The sequence below is a fragment of the Rhagoletis zephyria genome, unplaced genomic scaffold (assembly GCF_001687245.7).
Source record: "Rhagoletis zephyria isolate East Lansing unplaced genomic scaffold, Rhagoletis_zephyria_1.1 Rzeph_scaffold_00327, whole genome shotgun sequence".
NCBI classification, from domain to species: domain Eukaryota; kingdom Metazoa; phylum Arthropoda; class Insecta; order Diptera; family Tephritidae; genus Rhagoletis; species Rhagoletis zephyria.
Genome location: NW_016157411.1, coordinates 277,547 through 296,857, shown reverse-complemented (window position 1 = coordinate 296,857; position 19,311 = coordinate 277,547). Strand labels below are relative to the sequence as shown.

Sequence of the window (19,311 nt, the reverse complement as noted above, 5' to 3'; positions counted from 1 at the left end):
CAAACAAACAGCTGTTTAAAATTCAGTCAACCATTCACAATAGTACAAATTTTTATCGATCAAGTTACACACTAGCAAAATATGAGATGATCGACTCGATCGACAAATTTCTATTCTACTGCCAGTCGACACTCGCAATAGGGGCCTTAAGTTTCTTACAATAAGTTAAGTTTTAACTAACCGCCAACACAGTTTCTCATATAACACGTTGGCCAAAATATTAAGTTAAGTTACGGAAATTAAGTCTAGACTAACAGAGCTTTTACCATGATAAAAAACATAGGAAGGTAGAACCGCTGAGAGGAATTTTTCAAATTCTTGACGTTTGCAAGCAATCTAATTTTAAATTTTACACACAAACCCACACACAAATTCTCATTTTCAATCTCAAACAACTAACTTTGAACAATTCCTTTTTTTATTCTCAATTTTATATGATTTTAAAATGTTGGCAAACTTCAAAAAAAAAAGATCATGGCCGACGAATTGAGAGAACAGTTTTACCCTAAAGCATAAACAGACGGCAGCGTTGATCCGGATCAACTCGGGAATTGACTGCAGTTGATCCGGATTAAGTCCGAGTTTATCCGGATCAACGCTGCCGTCTGTTAAAGCTTTTACTATGTTTTTATCATGGCTTTTACTATGTCCTAGTGTACTGGAACAAACTAAATCCCAATTTCAGATGACCTACTTAAGTAGAGATTGTTGATTAACTTCCACTATTCATTTTCAGATCATACATTTAATCTGCACTTAAATGGCCAGTACTGGCAAACAAGCAAATGCAAGAACCATTTCAAGAAACAAGCAGCTGGCAGCATATTTAAACAAATTTGATCTGAAACTCAACAAAAGCTAAATGGCATTTCAGCAACAACCCACAATTAAACTTAAGTGCCATTTAAATATTCATTTGAAATTGGCCCTAAAGTGAAAAGAGTACTTTTTTTTTTTTAAGAACAAATTGTATCCATGTGAGATACAAAAAAAAAGAAAATTAAGTCAAAAATAATAAATAATTTTTGCAACTTTCTTCTTAGTAAATTTGATTACTTCTTGAAGCGTTGATCCTTTGCAAAGCCTAGTAATCAGCGTTTGCGCTGCTGAATTGGGTGAACGTTCCAAAAGTTGCTATTTGATCGCGTGTTTTGTATGGAAAAAGGTTTAACATGCAAATATATTTTAATAATTTAGAATTTTTGTGAGAAGAAAAGTGCTATTTGATCGCGTGTTTTGTATGGAAAAAGATTTAACATGAAATATATTTTAATAATTTAGAATTTTTGCGAGAAGAAATGAAAAATATTTGACGTTTTAAAGACCAAATAATTAAAACAAAAATCATCTGCTTTACTGATATTACCTGTTCAATATGCCTTGGTCCAAGCTGCTGTAAAATTACTGATGCCATACACAAAATTGTAGAAAATTGTTGTTGTAGGAAATTGCATTTAAAGCAAAAGACAGAAACTGAACTTATGCTGTGGAACTTCAAAGCTTAGAACACAGTTATCTACCATTGTTATTTTAAGGTGACCATAGGAATAAAAACCACAATCATCGTGCAACCCTGTGCGAAACTCGGTTTAACCACCTTAGAGCAAACTAAGAAGCTGCAATTCTGTTTGCCAAACAAAAGTTCGCCGCACCGACCTAATTTGTTTAAATAATGCGTATGTATTTTCTGACAAACGGGAAATTTTGAGTTAATAATATTTTTGAAAAACCTGTGCGTTGTGCATTCATTATAATGAGCTATAGTAAAAGTGGGAACGAATGTATGAACATGTGCACGTACATATCGTATCGTCTTTTCGTACTTTCTAGTAACTTGCCTGTAAGCAAATTTCCGATGAGAGAAAGTACGAAAACGAAAAACTTGCAAGCAGTTTTATGAACACATGATTAATTAATTTTCCGAAGCAATTTCTTAAGAAACCCCACCAACAATTCTTTTTTAGTGTACATTGCACCCAGCATCAGGTCATCAACTTTTGTGTTCTTACTGACAAAGAGTTACTAGTAAAAATTTATCCAGTAATACTTGCAAATTTAAAAGTTTTTACTGCAAAGTGCGCAAAAATTTTTTAACCCGCTTTTCTAGGGTTTTTGATTGTTTGGATTATGATACTCTTGCAGCAAAGGTACGATATGTATATGTACATGAGCGAATGTACATACATACATACTACCCAGACCACAATCAGTTCGTACACCGAACAACCGATGAGGTAGATGTCGCCCTATGCACTAGAATTTTTTATAGGAACTTTGCAAAGCAAAGGTTTTATAGCTAAAAATGGTGTCGGGCACACAACATACCAAGTTGATAAAAGCTTTGAAAAAAGAGAACCATTTTGAAATATGAGTATTTCTACTCTCTAGAAAATAATTTATGCAATCTCACATACGCGGTTTTGCATTATCTTGATACCCGGTTTTGCATTTTGTTGATACGCGATTTTGCATTTTGTTGATACGCGGTTTTGTGCTTTAAACGACGATATGTATGTAAGTAGTAGCGGCACATTCGGTGAACTAAATGCATTCATACATACAGTGACGAACAAAAGTATTGGCACAGTGAGTTTTTCGCCATATATGCAAAGTTGTTTATTCTAATTTATTTTCGATCATTTTTTATAAAAATATAGTTCGTTTTACACCAGAAAACGTAATAATAAAATCACTAAACTTTGTGCAAAACTCAGGAAAATTCTTTAAATTTGCACACTAATTTGCAACTTTTTATTCAGATTTAAAAAAAAAAAGTTCAATGTATGCAGTTTTATAGCCCATTCAAATTTAGTGTAAAAAAGTGCAAGTTTAAAGTTGCTAGAACATCGCGTTGGTTTTTGGCAATTTTTTTTAGTGGAAGGTGTTGCTCATTTTCTCCATACAAAAAATAATTGTCGAATTACTTTGTATGGAAGAACTTGCGTGAAAAAAAATTACCAAAAATCAATGCGATTTTCTAGCGACTTCAAACTTGCACTTTGTTATACTAAATTTGAATTGGCTATAAAACTGCATACTTAGAATTTTTCGAGAAAATCTGAATAAAAAGTTGCAAATTAGTGTGCAAATTTGATGAATTTTCCTGAGTTTTGCACAAAGTTTAGGGCTTTTATTATTATGTTTTCTGGTGTAGAATGAACAATATTTTTATAAAAAAATATCGAAAATAATTTAGAATAAAGAACTTTGCATATATTGCGAAAAATTCTCTGTGCCAATACTTCTGTTCGGCACTGTACATAATTATGTACAACTGTAGGTAATATAGTACGCGTCTTCCCAGGTAGGTTAAGTGCGGGTGATAAACCCATGTAGCATAGTTAAATACTGTGTACGTACCTGCAATTAAGTTGGGGAAAAATCATATATGTAATACTTCTATATTGGCAGTAAGCTAACTTCTCAATGTGTAAGCATTCCGAAATCAAAGCGAGACAGTCTAGTACCGTTTTTGTCAATGTATTGTGTACTTGAGTGCCGTTTTTGTATATGTGTTGTGTACATGTTTATTTATAAACGTATGTTTTCCTTTTATTTCGTACGTGTTTATTGATATATCTGTACTGTAGTGTTTTCGGACGGTACTAGCTCTTACTGCCAATATAGGAGTATTACATCTATGGGAAAAATGTTAAAATTTCGGCATGTGACTGAAAAAAATGCTAAAATATACACAAATTGTGGTTTCCAAGATATATACGAAGTGATTAGCACAGCTGCATCCTTCAACTTGTCAACTCCCGGGAAATTCCCCAATTTGCAGTGAATTTCGGGTTAAGTGGCAATCGGGGAATGGATAATTTTTTTCGGGGAACTGGGTATATTATTTTTATATCTTAAAGTAACCAAACTACACGGATATGTTAATTTTTAACCGTTTTACCCTTTTTGGAGCGACATTTTTTCAATTTGAATCGCAACAAGAGTTTTCCCAGATATAAGCTATATACCAGATGAAAGCTAAGGTCTTGGGCTAAATTTGTGGAAACCTAGAATAAAATCGACTGACCAGCTTTTAGGAAATGCCCGAATTGTATATTTTCCCCGATTTTTAGTATTTAGGCGATGACGTTATGAAATATTTGTATTTTATAAACACAAAAGATAGCTTTAGATAGCTTGTTTGAAGACCCTTCTACTGATATCCGCATCAATGACATGGACTGAGTAGTGCGGCCTCAGTGGTAGTTTAAAATTGTCTTTTTCGAATTTCAGGCAGCAGCCACGCCCACAAAGGCATACGAATCAAAACATCCTGGAACAAAACCTTCTTAGTTTTTTTTGTACTTTAACTCCTGAAAGTTTGAAAAAAATTAAATGAAGGTCGGTACAGACGCCACATACGTACCAAAGCATCTCGTAGTGCAGACACGAACCCAAACACATTTACCTCTATATCTTTCCAACTAGTAGCCCGAACTTAATATATAAGGTATCGTTTGAAAGGTATTGGCAACACTTTAGCCTAATTTTTAAGAATTCGGTTAATCGTTTATGAAGCTTGAATACATTTTCTGGACACACTCTGCAATACCTTTCCAACGAAACATCAAACATGTCGATTGGACGTCTGGGTAAAAACTTCCAAATCTCGTGTATATATAAGCGAGTGATTTCACATGCTACTGGGGCTGCTTTCGTCACCCGCGTGCACTGCCATGCGCTGTGATAATAGTTTCAAGCGCAAATATTAAAAAATGTTCAGGCCTACGAACTGATTGTGGTCTAGGTAGAATGTTTGTACGTACATACATATGTAGGTACGCTTCATATACAAATAAATACAATTGGGAAAATATATTATGTGAAAAATTAAAACAAGCTCACATGCCTCTATGAATAAACACTGTCAAATCTAAACTTCCAATAAATATTTAGTTAAAAAAAAAAAATCTACATAAATCTCCGTAAACCAGTTTCATCTATTTGAATAAAACCGGAACGTCGATGAGCATGTAATCATATAACTTTGAAACCCAATGAAATGGATGGTTTTAACTTTCAAGCTCTTATAAAATCCGACATGACCTCGCCTTGTGAATCTCAGGAAATCGAACACAATAATGGAAACTTAAAAAGCAATGAGTTAGTTTTTGGCTCGCAGCGCGTTACTCTAAATTCCAGCACACCTTATTCAGATGCGACACAGGTAAGTTTGCGATAAAATTTGTTATCTATATATATAAAACAAAGTCGTGTTAGTTACACCATTTATAACTCAAGACCGCCTGGACCGATTTTTATGATATTTGTTTTTTGAAATTGTCTACCTTCCGAATAGCGGGTTATTAGTAAAACCCGTATTTATAGTCCGATTCGCCTCATATTTGAGATNATTAAACAACCGCTAGGTGGCGCTGGAGTCGAGTTATTAGTAAAACCCGTATTTATAGTCCGATTCGCCTCATATTTGAGATATGTATTGACAATAGGAAGAGCAACCCATTGCAAAAATAAAAAGGCCCCCGCGTTGGAGTCGAGTTATTGCTAAAAATCGTGTTTATGGTCTGATTATCCTCAGATTCAAAATATGTGTTGATAACAGGAAAAAGAATTCTTTCGAAAGAATTGCCGCCAGGTGGCGCTGAAATCGAATTACATATGTATATGTAACGAAAAATCGTATTTATGCTCGCATTTATTTCATTTTCGAAATATATGAATTCACATATCGATGGTCCTCTGCAATAACGACACAACCCAAAATGCAAAAAATCAAATCCCTTATTACTGTCAAGAGGCTCATGTCTCTAATCCTTGGCTAACCCATGTCTAATACTAACTAAAGTAAGTAGTAAAGATTATACATGAATAAGACAACGATTAAAGACATGAGCTACTTAACAATAGTACGAGTTTTTATTTTTTGAATCTTGAATTGTGTCGTTATTGTTGAGGACCATCGATATATTTATGACAGGAAAATATACATATGTTGTATACTTTTACAAAAAAAAAGAAATTCAGTGGGAAACCGCCGTTTACGAACAGCTGTTCCTTACCTAACGTTCCCAGAAGTAACGTGCCAAACTTTAGGGGAAGGTAGGTGGGGGGGTTAGCTCTCTGATAAACAAAAAATTTTCAGGTAAAAATGTCACCGTTTTTCAAATATTTACATTTTTTCGAATTAAAAAAAAATCGTGCCTTTTCATGTGTTTTCTTTAACTGCAACTACAAACCGGGCAATACTTAATAAATTTTTTATGTAAAATACTTCCAGATAGCTGCCTCTCCATACTCAAATGCAATGTAGTTAAAATATATTAAGGAACCATCATAAAATTAGGACTATTTCTGGATTTTTAACTTTTTGATATTTTCTTCCCCAACTTTGACTATCTCGGGTGAAAAAAAAATGTACTGAGCTATAACTTTACATTACATAAAAAAATTGCTCATTTAATAAAGATTTCAGAAAGGTGCCACACTTACTGTTTTGAATAGAAAAAAAAAAGTTATAGCCGCTTTTGTGGGTAAAGGACTGAGACACGCTAGAATGTATTTAATAGATTTAAATTGAATTTGCTCTTGTTACCGTCAAATGACATGCTAAATAGTACAAAGGTACATTATTACCTGCTCCTGACATTATTTTATGTTACTTACCGGAATTAGTGAAAGTGGATTTTGTGAAATTGGACCCTTCGAACATTGTGTTATTAATACTATGACAGAGAACACGCAGTATACGTCGCATGAATATGCGGATATTCACCTAATTTACGGTGAAGCTTGCTGTAATGCCAGAGCTGCTCAAAGACTCTATGCAGAGCGATACCCCAATCGTCGACATCCGGGTCGAGAAGTATTCGCCCGGACCCATAGAGAAATATATGAAGGTAAGTGATTTTTACACCTTTCTTGTTTGCTTGCTTGTTAACTATAATTTTTCACTTTTTTAAGGTCGCATACCTGGAAGGCGTGGCGGCGAAACAGGACGTCCTGCAACGGTAGATGTTGAAGCTGTGTTAGAGGAAGTGGAACTAGCTCCATCGACTTCAGTGAGAATGGTGGAAAGACGGACGAGAATACCAATAACTACAGTTCACAAAGCTTTACAAGACCATCGATTTCATCCATACCACATTCAACGTGTTCAGGCTCTACAAGAAAGAGATTACCTGTCGAGAGTTAGATTTTGCCATGAAATGTTGCGAATGCATGAATCAGACCCCAACTTTTTTAATAAAATAATTTGGAGCGATGAATCATCATGCAAACGTGATGGTTATTTTAATTTACATAACCTTCACAGTTGGCAGATAGACAATCCTCACGAAATGAGAGAAGATCGTTCGCAGTACCGGTACAAAATAAATTTATGGTGCGGTATTTTTAATTGTCAGATATTGGGACCTGTGGAACTGCCGCCAACGCTCAACTCTCACAGTTATTTAGAGTTCCTTCAGGAACGGCTTCCAACTCTTTTGGAAGATGTACCCTTAAACCTGCGGCGAAGACTATGGCTGCAAAATGACGGGTGCCCTGCTCACTACGGGCGTGAAGTAAGAGCTCATTTAGACGAAACTTATCCTCGCCGATGGATTGGACGATACGGGCCAATCACGTGGCCCGCTCGATCGCCAGACCTGAATCCATTAGATTTTTTCTACTGGGGCTGTCTTAAGGACAAAATTTATTCAAAAACAATTCAAAACGAAGAGCATTTGCGGGAACAAATAAATGGAGCTGCTGCTGAGATAGCCCAATTGAGTTTAAGATCTCTAAAAGCGTCTTTTCTTAAAAGGTGCCGAGCTTGTATTAGAGTAGAAGGTCGCCAATTTGAGCATATTTTATCAATAAATGAATAAATTTCTCTTCAAACAACTCATGTATATTTTATTTCACGTGAATCCATGCTTCACAAAAAATATTGATAGATATAGCCCTTGTTATAGACTCTAGTCCGAATTCCGGTAAGTAACACAAAATAATGTCAGGAGCAGGTAATAATGTACCTTTGTACTATTTAGCATGTCATTTGACGGTAACAAGAGCAAATTCAATTTAAATCTATTAAATACATTCTAGCGTGTCTCAGTCCTTTACCCACAAAAGCGGCTATAACTTTTTTTTTCTATTCAAAACAGTAAGTGTGGCACCTTTCTGAAATCTTTATTAAATGAGCAATTTTTTTATGTAATGTAAAGTTATAGCTCAGTACATTTTTTTTTCACCCGAGATAGTCAAAGTTGGGGAAGAAAATATCAAAAAGTTAAAAATCCAGAAATAGTCCTAATTTTATGATGGTTCCTTAATTTATTTTAACTACATTGCATTTGAGTATGGAGAGGCAACTATCTGGAAGTATTTTACATAAAAAATTTACTAAGTATTGCCCGGTTTGTAGTTGCAGTTAAAGAAAACACATGAAAAGGCACGATTTTTTTTAAATTCGAAAAAATGTAAATATTTCAAAAACGGTGACACTTTTACCTGAAAATTTTTTGTTTATCAGTGAGCTCACCCCCCCACCTACCTTCCCCTAAAGTTTGGCACGTTACTTCTGGGACACCCGAATATATAAAAATGGTGTGAAAAATGTATAGTAATTCATCAATTGAGAACGGTTGGGCCGATTTAGCTAAAATTTTTTGTTAGTTGTTCGTAATTGCCCGGAGGAGGTTTTTACCAAAGAAAATTTTGGGAAAACTCTCCGGGAAAGTCCGAAAATTGGAAAAATTGAAAATTGATCTTTTTGTATGGAATTTTGTGTGCAATTCTTTCGGAATGGCATGCGAATGGAAAATTCTAAGTGGAAAACTCGAAAAAATCCGGAATAACGCGAGAAATTTGATTTTTTTCGACGAAAGCTTGGAAAATTTCGGATAATTGTAAAATTCATTGGGAGCTTGAATCAATTGGAAACAATTCTCTCCCATGTTTCATAACTGATTCGAATGGGTGCTGCTTTTTTGGAAAGGTGTTTAGAAGAAGAAGTGCACAAAGTTTTAATTTTTCCGATAGTTGGAGCAGGGGTCGAGCTACGCTTAAAAAAATGCAGTTGGTTCGTTGCTAGCCTTTTGCCTAGATTAGCATGTAGGATTCTTTTTTTCCGTTAAGTTGGTCAGAGATAGGATATTATTTCTGATAGGTGGACCAGATACCGATCAATTAAAAAATATCTTATTTATGGTCCGATTTGCTTGAAATTCGATACCCGTATTAAAGATATGCGTAGAATAGAATCGAGTCATTGTTTTACATATCCAAAGGTATTTGAAGGCACCGCAACCATGCGGGTATTGGCTATTTAACAGTACTTATTACACAGGCCAACAAAAATGGAAAAAAAATTGTATGCAACAAATGTTAACGCTATTTTTGACAGATTTTTTTTTTGTGCTGATTACGAATCCGTACACCCAGAAAAAGGTTTAGTTATAATAACCAAGATTTGGTTATAGTGATCAAGTGGCATAGTTGGATATGGCGAAATAAATATATAGTTCACGAAAGTCTGCAATTTACTTAAGACTTCTAGTTGGGACAAATGTATATTTGTTAATAATTACAAAACGACTACCTTGATTGGACAATATTGTTAGTTGAATAAAATCATTGTTGAGCAAATATAAACAATGCTTTGGTTGATACAAGTTCAATCAATTAATTTTGTGAACTTGCTGTAGACTTGAATCAGCTAACCGTTTATTATTGGAAAAAAAGTTTCAGTTTGACACAAATAAAAATTTACTCGATGTTTGTTGTGTTTACTTTCTTCTTTTATTTGCATATATTAAGCATAAAAATACGTACATATTTACATAAGTTAGTTACTAAAGTAAATAATACATATGTATATGGTGGTAAGAATTTCCTAAAAAACAACGATGAAACAGGAACAGTCGTGCGAAAACCCAGGTCAATATCTGCTGGAAGTATACTGCTTTGCTTTTTCCTTAGCTAAATAGACACTTTCAAATTATAATTCACATGAATTATATATCCACTGAAAAACCCCGGTTGGCATCAAACTTTATAATTTTTAATTAAACTTTAAACTATGCGCGCACCGAAACAACCCGCGATGATAGCAAAACTAAAACTGTGACAAACAAGTATGGGCATGTCATAGCACACATGGCGCAGCGATCGACATGCCATAGCTTACTGAGCGCTCTGGGACCACATGCGTGTTTCACCCATATACGAACAGCGGTAGCGGAGCAATGATTTCCACGCACAATGCAATGGTCGGCATACTAGCGCATTCAAACGATTCAATAAGTGGGACTGTGTGCATTGCTCAGCTGGCGCTCTTCGTATGTGCTCAGAGAGCGCTCAGCATTCTTTAGGGGTGGCTCACAAGCATGAATATGTTCCACTCTCAAACCAAATCGTGGTTGCCTCAACTAAGATTTGGTAACTATGACTAAACCACGTGTTGAAAGAAAGCTTATCTGCATTAGCAGAGCTTAATAACATCCTTTTATGAACCATACGTTAAGTTGAATGGAATTTGCAGAAATATGCTTCAAAGAAATATTTATTAGTATTAACCAAACCCTTCAACTAAATTAACGATTTGTTACAACCTAGATGAATATTAGAAGCTTTAATATATTTAGTTATAATAACCAATCGATGGTAATAGTTCCCAATCCTTGGTAACAGTTCCCAAATATTGTCAAAATTCGGGAACTAAATACTTTAGTTGTCGAAACTAATCCTTTTTCTCAGTGTAAGTAAAAAATTTCCATCAGCTCCAGATATTCAGAAAACGATGTCAAAGTGTCAAAAAATCGCGTTTTTTGCAATATTTGAGAAGCTCTAGCAAAGAAACAAAGGGTGGTAGACCCTTCCACTTAGGCTTTGATTAAAGCAAGTTCCCGCGCCTTTGCTTGATGGTCACTTAAGGCTGGTTTCTCCAACTCAACTTAACTTAACTTAGCCACTTTTTGGACTTATGTCAAAAGTTAGCCTACGTTTTACACAGCTTATTCTTGACTAAGTCCGGAAAATTGGCTTAACTAAGTTAAGTTGAGTTGGAGAAACCAGCCCTTATAGTCATTTGTTGAACAGGAATATCTGATTTCGAGAAGTTTGAGTTCTGGAGCCGATGGAAACTTTATACTTACGTATTCTTAATCAGCAAAAAAAAGCCTATTAAAACTAGCTTCAACATTTGCCGCATCAAAATCGGTGTTGCCCTGTATTACCTACACTAATTACACAGCCACACAAAAAAAAAAAAGTATGCGGGTCTGGTAACAAGACACACGTATTCCTATGGATTTTGGGGCGCTGAATTCAAATTCGGTGTCAAAAATCACCCATCAGGTCATGGTTAAGATATAACCTCAAAAAATGACGAAAAATCGTGCACTGAGGCAAATAAATTTCAAAATAATGCCATCTCATAATAATGTCTATCTCAGATATTAGACACTGTATGAAAGTCATTATTATTTCAGATGTCATGTAATTGGAAATATTGCTGCAGTTCATGTTGTACGTGTTATATTTGTATGTGTATATTTTTTCAGCCATAAATCTGTAGTTGAGTATGTCGTCAAGGCTGAATATGAAGTGAATGTTGAAATATGCAATTCCTGAAAATGTCGTTGAGGGCGTAAGTAATACATTTGGGTCTTTGTGCTAGAAGTGTATTAGAAGTGTGTAGAAAGTGTATTACGATGCAGGCAAAAACCCCAGTATCGGCGTCTGGTCAGAGTGGGAAAGCGGGCTCTCCGACGTCGTCATCATGCAACCGTAGCTCTTCATCAATGGATCACTTGGTTGGTGTAGAGTCTTATGCTACAAGGAAAAAAAACCGCGTGCATTTCGCAATCGCATGCCTGCAAGAATAGCTCAGATTCATTCTGTTACATTTGCAGTAAATATGAAGTGAGCAGTTTGCGAAAATCAATCGACGAGGAAGTGAAAAGTCTTTATGCAAAGTGTTTCAACCGTAAATTGCTGCACCAAGAAACAAAGTGGGTTCCTCACGTCATTTGCAATTCAAACAACGAAAAGTACCGCAAGTACTCTACACCAACCACATGGAAAAGACCCGTTATTGCGAAGGACTGCTGCTTTTGCATGAATTCCGTCAAAGGGTTCAACGCCAAAAATAAAAAGAAAATTTCGTACATTAATGTGTGCACAGTCACAAGAGCAATTGAAATCGATAAAAATGCACGTCAGACTGATTCAAGCGCTTTAGAAGATGATAGAATGGAAGTTGAAAGTCAACGTCATGAAGACGGTAGTGAAACCAGTGATGAATCAGGAAATAGTTCTGATGAATCCGATAAAAACGACGAAAAAGATGACGAGTATGGCGTGGATAAGATGCAATCGAAGGTTCCAGTATTAGTGTCGCAACTAGAACTGAATGATTTTATTAGAGACCTTGGATTACCGAAAGACGGCGCTGAATTCGCCGCTTCATTTCTAAAAAGAAGAAATCTTCTACAGCCAAAGGCAAAAGTTTCATTCTATCGCGACAGGGACAAAGAATTCAGAAAGTTTTTCGTTAAAGACAAAGAGACGTCTTTAGTGTACTGCACTGACGTTAACGGACTAATGAACCACTTGAAGGAAAATGTGTACAAAGATGAAGAATGTTTCAGACGCCAAATTAAAAGAAGGAGTCTTTGATGGACCACAAATTCGAATGTTGACTAGAGATACGAATTTCGTGAAGCACATGACGACAATTGAAATGGACGCTTGGGAAAGTTTTAAAGAAGTAAACGCAAATTTCCTCGGTAACAAAAAAAGTCTAGACTACGAGAATATTGTTGCGAAAATGATAAAAAACTACAAAAAGTTAGGCTGCTTGATGAATTTAAAACTTCACTTTCTAGATTCCCATCTGGATAAGTTTCCAGAAAATGTTGGAGATTTCAGGGGAACGTTTTCATCAAGACATAAAAGTGATGGAACAACGATATCAGGGTAGATGGGACGAGGTCATGATGGCTGATTTTTGCTGGATGTTGAAAAGGGAAACGAATGTAGGTCTTAAACGTAAGCGTAACCCTTTGCATCGTTCCTTCGAAGAAAAAAGGACACGTTATAGCAGGCAGAAAATAGACTGAAGTAGGTCTGTAAATCAATTTAATCACGATAAAAAGCAAGATAAAATGTAAACACGGAAGGGAGGAGAAATATATCCCTTAAGTTTTAGAAAAGCAGAGAGATAAAAATTTCGAATAAAATTCTTATTAATTTGCATGTTTGAGTTACAGTTCTACATTTTGATTGATACAAACATTGTCAGGTTAATTGAAATGGGTTCAATTCTACTTGTAGTTCTAAGTTTCTTCAAATGAGTAATGTGCGTTTAAATTTTTAACCACCTGTAGTACAATGAAATGAATTTTATTGTGTTACAACGGGAACACTTTAGACTTCAGTTGCGCTGCGTTAAGCAAAATTTCGTTAGGTTCTGTTAAGTTAGATTCATTTGTAGGTTAAGATCGAGTTAACTTATTAAAGATAGCACACATTTGAGACTGAGAACCGTACGCTTACGTAGCTACACGTGTGGTTGAATTTCATTCAGCTAGGTTAGGTTAGGTTTGGTCAGGTTTTGTTAGGTTAGACCTCTTTGAAGATAAGCCGAAACTGAATGAAACAGTACCGCAAACACAAGGAGACAACACAATTAGTTTAATTGTGTTACCTGAGGTTAAGTTAGGTTAAGTTAGGTTAGGTTAGGTTTTGTTAGGTTAGGTAAGATTTATTTGTAGGTTAAGCTCGAGTTGACCCATTCGATGTAGCACACATCTGATACTGGGAAAATATGCTTCCAGAGCTTTACGTGTAGTTCGATAAATTTCTGTTCATTCAGGTTAGGTTAAGTCAGGTTCTGTTGAGTAGAGTTATGTCAAATAAGTTGATGTCAGGCAACGGTTGATCCTTCACAGTTGTCAAAATGTTTTTGAAGTGAAAATTTGCATCACTGGCATTATTTTGAAATTTATTTGCCTCAGTGCACGATTTTTCGTCATTTTTTGAGGTTATATCTTAACCATGACCTGATGGGTGATTTTTGACATTTTTGAATTCAGCGCCCCAAAATCCATAGGAATACGTGTGTCTTGTTACCAGATCCGCATACTTTTTTTTTTGTGTGGCTGTGTTAATGTTTGAAATTTGAGATTTGGATAAGAATAAAATAAATAAATAATTCAAGCAATTATTAAATATTCTTAATTTTTGTCTATAGTTTGGCTTGTTGATTGATAAAAGAAATTAATCAAATAAATAATTATAGTAACCGTTTAATTAAAAAAAATTCTAAAATAATTGAAAATGATCAATATGAAATTAATCATTATTTAACAAGTATGGTACTCGCTTTAACGGTTTACAATAAAGCTAAATAAAAGTTATAATATTTTGTGTACTCTATTGTATTCAACTGTCGAAGTCAAATAAAACAGGACACGAATATATAAATCGTTTTGTACTCGGTACAAGTCTGGACATTTTCGAACTAGTTCGGTTTCTGTCAGGAAATTCTAGTTGTAAACTAGTATTTTTCCTGACTAGTTTGGGGTTTCACTGCAGGGCAGGAACACAAACAAAGCAAAAACTACAAAAAAATTATGGCTTTATTATACAAGAAATCCGAAATTTCTTCTGCCACTGGTGGGACAACGTTTGTCACGGGTAGGACACGTACGAATTTTTATATGAAAAGGAGCTTTTAGTGTGGTGCGTATATACAGATTAGTTATTAACAAATATAAGAAGCCAAGTAGGGGTTAAGTTCACTCACGTTTTATCTTAAGATAGTGCCTTTTATATAGAAGAAAATGCTTATCACCGTCAGCCAAAAAAAAAATATTAAATATGAACGCGATTTTCTAGTGTCTTGAAATTTTCACTTTTACATACTTGAATTTAATGGACTACAAAACTACATACCTAAAAATTTTGCACAAAAAGTTTAAAATATTTGGGTGTAATTGCTAAATTTTGTTGAATTGTTATAATTTTTGTAAGAAGTTCGAAATGTAGATGTAAGTGGTTCTGGTTAGGTAATGTGCTAGACTTTTATAAAAACAAAAACTATAAACATTAGGATAACAAAATAAAAAGCAAAAACTGGTAAAAATGTAGATAATGGACGAGTCCAAGCATCCCCCCCCCCCGTATCCGTACGTTTGAAAGGCAGTTAAAAATTGCGTATAATTTTCGTCACGAAATTGATATCATAAATTTTGTGTTTCTAGTTCAGCTTTCGTCACTGGAAAATTTTACCTCAAAGAGGTGTTTTATTTGATATCAATTATTTTGGGGTAGCAAATTTAAAATCGACGAAAATATAAACAATAAACTAAATGTTTTATTTTTCTTACGTAAATTGCTAAACATATTCTCTAAATCTAAATTATGTATTCAAATCGATGTGTCCATTGAAACACATAGTTTTTCGAATACGGAATAAAGCGAAAAAGGATGATAAAGGATGATATGAAGGATGATATGTATTCGAAAAAAATTAAAAATAAAAAAAATATGAGAAATGATAAAAACTTATCAACTTGGTACCATCTTTGGATACAATAAACAACTGTATTCGTCTGATAGTCTCGTAGTTTATTTTTGTTAAGATTTCTACCGGGTGTGGGGCGCACACATGTGCTTTTTTGAGAAGTTTTACTTCTAACACGTGTACGGTGTGTGTTGCATTCGTGCTATTAAACTAATAATTTTTTCTCAAGTAGTTTTGCTCAGTAGCAATATATACATATGTGTGTAAGTAGTAGCGGCACATTGGGTGAACTAAATGCATTTATACATACATATTTATGTACAACTGTAGGTAATATTATACGCGTCTTCACAGGTTGGTTAAGTGCGAGTGATAAACCCATGTAGCATAGTTAAATACTGTGTACATACCTGCAATTAAAATGGGGAAAAATGTTACAATTTCGGCATGTGACTGAAAAACACTCTCAAATATACATAGATTGTGGTTTCCAAGACATGTACGAAGTGATTAGCACAGCTGCATCCTTCAACTTGTCAACTCGCGGGAAATTCCCCGATTTGCAGGGAATTTCGGTTTAAGTGGCAATCGGGGAATGGGCGATGTTTTTCGGGGAACTGGGTATGTTATTTTTATATCTTAAAGTAACGAAATTAGACGGATATGTTAATTTTTAACCATTTGACCCTTTTTGGAGCGACATTTTTTCAATTTGAATAGCAATATCTCCACAACAAGAGCTTTTCCAGACATAAGCTATATACCAGATGAAAGCTAAAGTTTTGGGCTAGACTTGTGGAAACTTAGAATGAAATCGACTGACCAGTTTTTGAGAAAATGTCCGAAATGTATATTTTCAGCAGCCCGATTTTTAGTTTTCAGGCGATAACGTTATGACATATTTATATTTGATAAACACAAAAGATAGCGTTAGATAGCTCTTTTGAAGACCCTTCTACTGATATCCACATCAATGACATGGACTGAGTAGTGCGGCCTCAGTGGTAGTTAAAAAAATTGCCTTTTTTCGAATTTCAGGCACCAGCCACGCCCACAAAAGCATACGAATCGAAATATGCTGGAAAAAACCCTTCTTAGTTTCTTTTTGTACTTTAATTCCTGAAAGTTTGAAAAAAAATTAAATGATGGTACGTACGGACGCCACATACATACCAAAGCATCTCGCAGTGGAGACACGAACCAAAACACATTTAGCTCTATATCTTTCCAACTGGTAGCCGGAACTCAATATATAAGGTATCGTTTGAAAGGTATTGGCCTATAAAATAACACAAAATATGTTGGGTGTACCCACATGCCCCCTTAAACCGGCAAAAGCAAAAAAACGTTTTTTGTTTCGCAACATTTTAGCCTAATTTTTAAGAATCCGGTGAGTCGTTTATGAAGCTTGAATACATTTTCTGAGGACACTCTGCAAGACCTTTCCAACGATATCTCAAACATGTCGATTGGACGTCTGGATAAAAACTTCCAAATCTCGTGTATATATAAGCGAGTCATTTCAGCATGCTACTGTGGCTGCTTTCGTCACTCGCGCGCACTGCCGTGCGCTGTGATATAAAATCAATCGGATAGTCATGAAGAAAAATTGAGGCTACTGGAAAAAGGGGCGCGGCACCTCTCATGCAAACCGAATTTTTCAGACTGCATATCTCTGCATGGTAGAGTACTCAAACATGGTATGGAGATTAGGGATGTTAATCCCAGGATCCTTGGATCCCGGCCATTTTTATTTTCCAAGAATCCCAAGATTTTCGGGATTTGTAATTTGCACTGATGGCAATAATAGAACCTCCTTTTCTTGACCAGTGTTGGCTATATTTCTTTTTTTTTATTTAAGAATTAATTTTTTTTTTATAAATTTCTAGCTCATTATACATATAACACCATGCGATAGTCAATTTTACACACAAAAAACAAATATATTTACGAAACCATGGGTCAAATATAGTAAAACTAGCTTATACCCGCGGGTTTCACCCCGCGCTTTTATACAAATAGGAAAAATAATTTAATGATGTTAGATTTTATTTCTGTGCCCATTTCGTTATAGCTCGTTATTTTCTAAGCGAGTTAAGGTATTTAGGCCGCTTAAAACTATGAAATTATAAAATCTCCTCTCTCCTCCCTTTAAGTTTACCTTAAAAGGTTTCCAGGTATACGACGCGTGAACGTGAAACCTTCTTGGAGGTGCCACGGCGAGTTCTAATATTTCCAACTCAAATTTAGTAACTTGGCCTTGATAAAATACCACTTCTCATTACTGTAGCAAATGCCTCAAGAGAGCTTTAGATTATAAGGTCGAACCCGGCTCTCCCTTTTCCATTTAATGAAATTTATTCTGTCTTCCACAAACACTTCCAGGGATATGTGGCAAGAAAAAGTAAATTTGTACTGGAAGGGTCGAGCCCCTTTTTCTTATAACCCTAATCTTCTTCCATGAATTTAGAATTGATTTTACATACCCCAGTACCAAGTCCCAGTACTCTACCATGAACACCTCTAGAGATAAGCAGTATAAAACAGTAAATTTGTACGGCAGGAACCATGTCCCCTTTTCGAATAACACAAATTCTTCTCTATGACTATGGAATTAATTTTGTATACACATCTCGGTGCCAAGTTCCAGTCCTCTGCAATAAACACCTCCAGAGATATGCAGCATTGAAAAATCAATTTGCATGGGAGTTGCCACACCACCTTTTCCAATAACTCTCATTTTTCTCCACGAGTATGGTATTAGTTCCACATACATACATGCATACATATGTATTTCCATACCAAGCTTGAGTGCTTCACCCCAAACATTTTAAGTGATATGCAATATGAAACTTTCAGTCAGTATGGGAGGTGCTACGCCTCTTTTCCAAAAACGTCAATTTTTCTCCGTGAATATGAACATGATTTCACACAGTGTTGGCAAACTGTTAATCTGATTAACGATTAAAAATTAACGATTGAAATGTTAATCGTGTTTAAAGTTTAAAATTAATTAGTCGTAATCAACTGTACGATTAATGATAACATTTTTTTAATCGATAATCGCTGGCTGCGATTACGTTTAATTAATTTAAAACATTAATCGTTAATCACAATTAAAAATAAAATCTGGTTAAGTTGTCTAGTTTGTCATACTGGATTAACTTGCTTTGTTTGCTCAGGAAAATTCCAGCATAACTTAATTAATCACCAAACCTACTTGATGAAATTAAGAGTTAATGATTAAAAATTAATTTTTTAATCGCGGTTACGGTTAACTGTTTAGTCGGATTAAAATTAATCATGATTAACTGTAATCAGATTGAATTTAATCGAATTAACTACCTAATTAAAACATCAATCGATTAATGCCAACATTGATTTCACATACATATTTATCACTATACCAAGTTTCAGTTCTCTCCCACAAATACTTCCAGAGATATGTATGTAATATGAAAATTCCAATTTGGATGGGAGGGGCCTTGAGTTATCGGACTTGCTTTCAGTCTAAGACCATCCTTCCGAAATCCGTAGTAAGTGTACTAAATTTCGTTCTGATCGGAAAACCGGTTAAGGAAGTAGCCAATTTTTCAATCCAGGTCATAAACCATCTTTGAGCAAAATTTAATTAAAACTTTTTTAACAGGTGGCAACTCTTCCAAAAAATTTGCCTATTTTCCACTGTAGGTCATAAGCTATCTGCTTGCAAAATTTGATGCAAATACGTTCAGTCTTTTCCGTGTATTAATTTAATTAAACTTTTTTAGCAGGTGGTAACTCTTAAAATAGTAGCCTATTTTTCAACCTAGCTCATAAGCTATCTGTGTGAA

General features: G+C 35.0%; 1 protein-coding gene across 10 annotated transcripts in view; it reads left to right on the top strand.

Annotated features, from left to right (window-relative positions):
- LOC108359027 (Sox box protein 14) overlaps positions 1 to 19,311 on the top strand; it is a 72,373-nt gene that overhangs the window by 10,903 nt on the left and 42,159 nt on the right. For 4 of the 10 annotated variants that reach the window (XM_017610652.1, XM_017610644.1, XM_017610648.1 and 1 more), the window contains exon 2: positions 4,900 to 5,170. In XM_017610652.1, the coding sequence (XP_017466141.1) occupies positions 5,006 to 5,170 (165 nt within the window). In that variant the 5' untranslated portion in view covers positions 4,900 to 5,005. Of the gene's footprint in view, positions 1 to 1,288; positions 1,677 to 1,964; positions 2,148 to 4,781; positions 5,171 to 19,311 lie in introns of those variants that run through there. The other 6 variants (XM_017610642.1, XM_017610645.1, XM_017610647.1 and 3 more) reach the window with 4 other exon arrangements.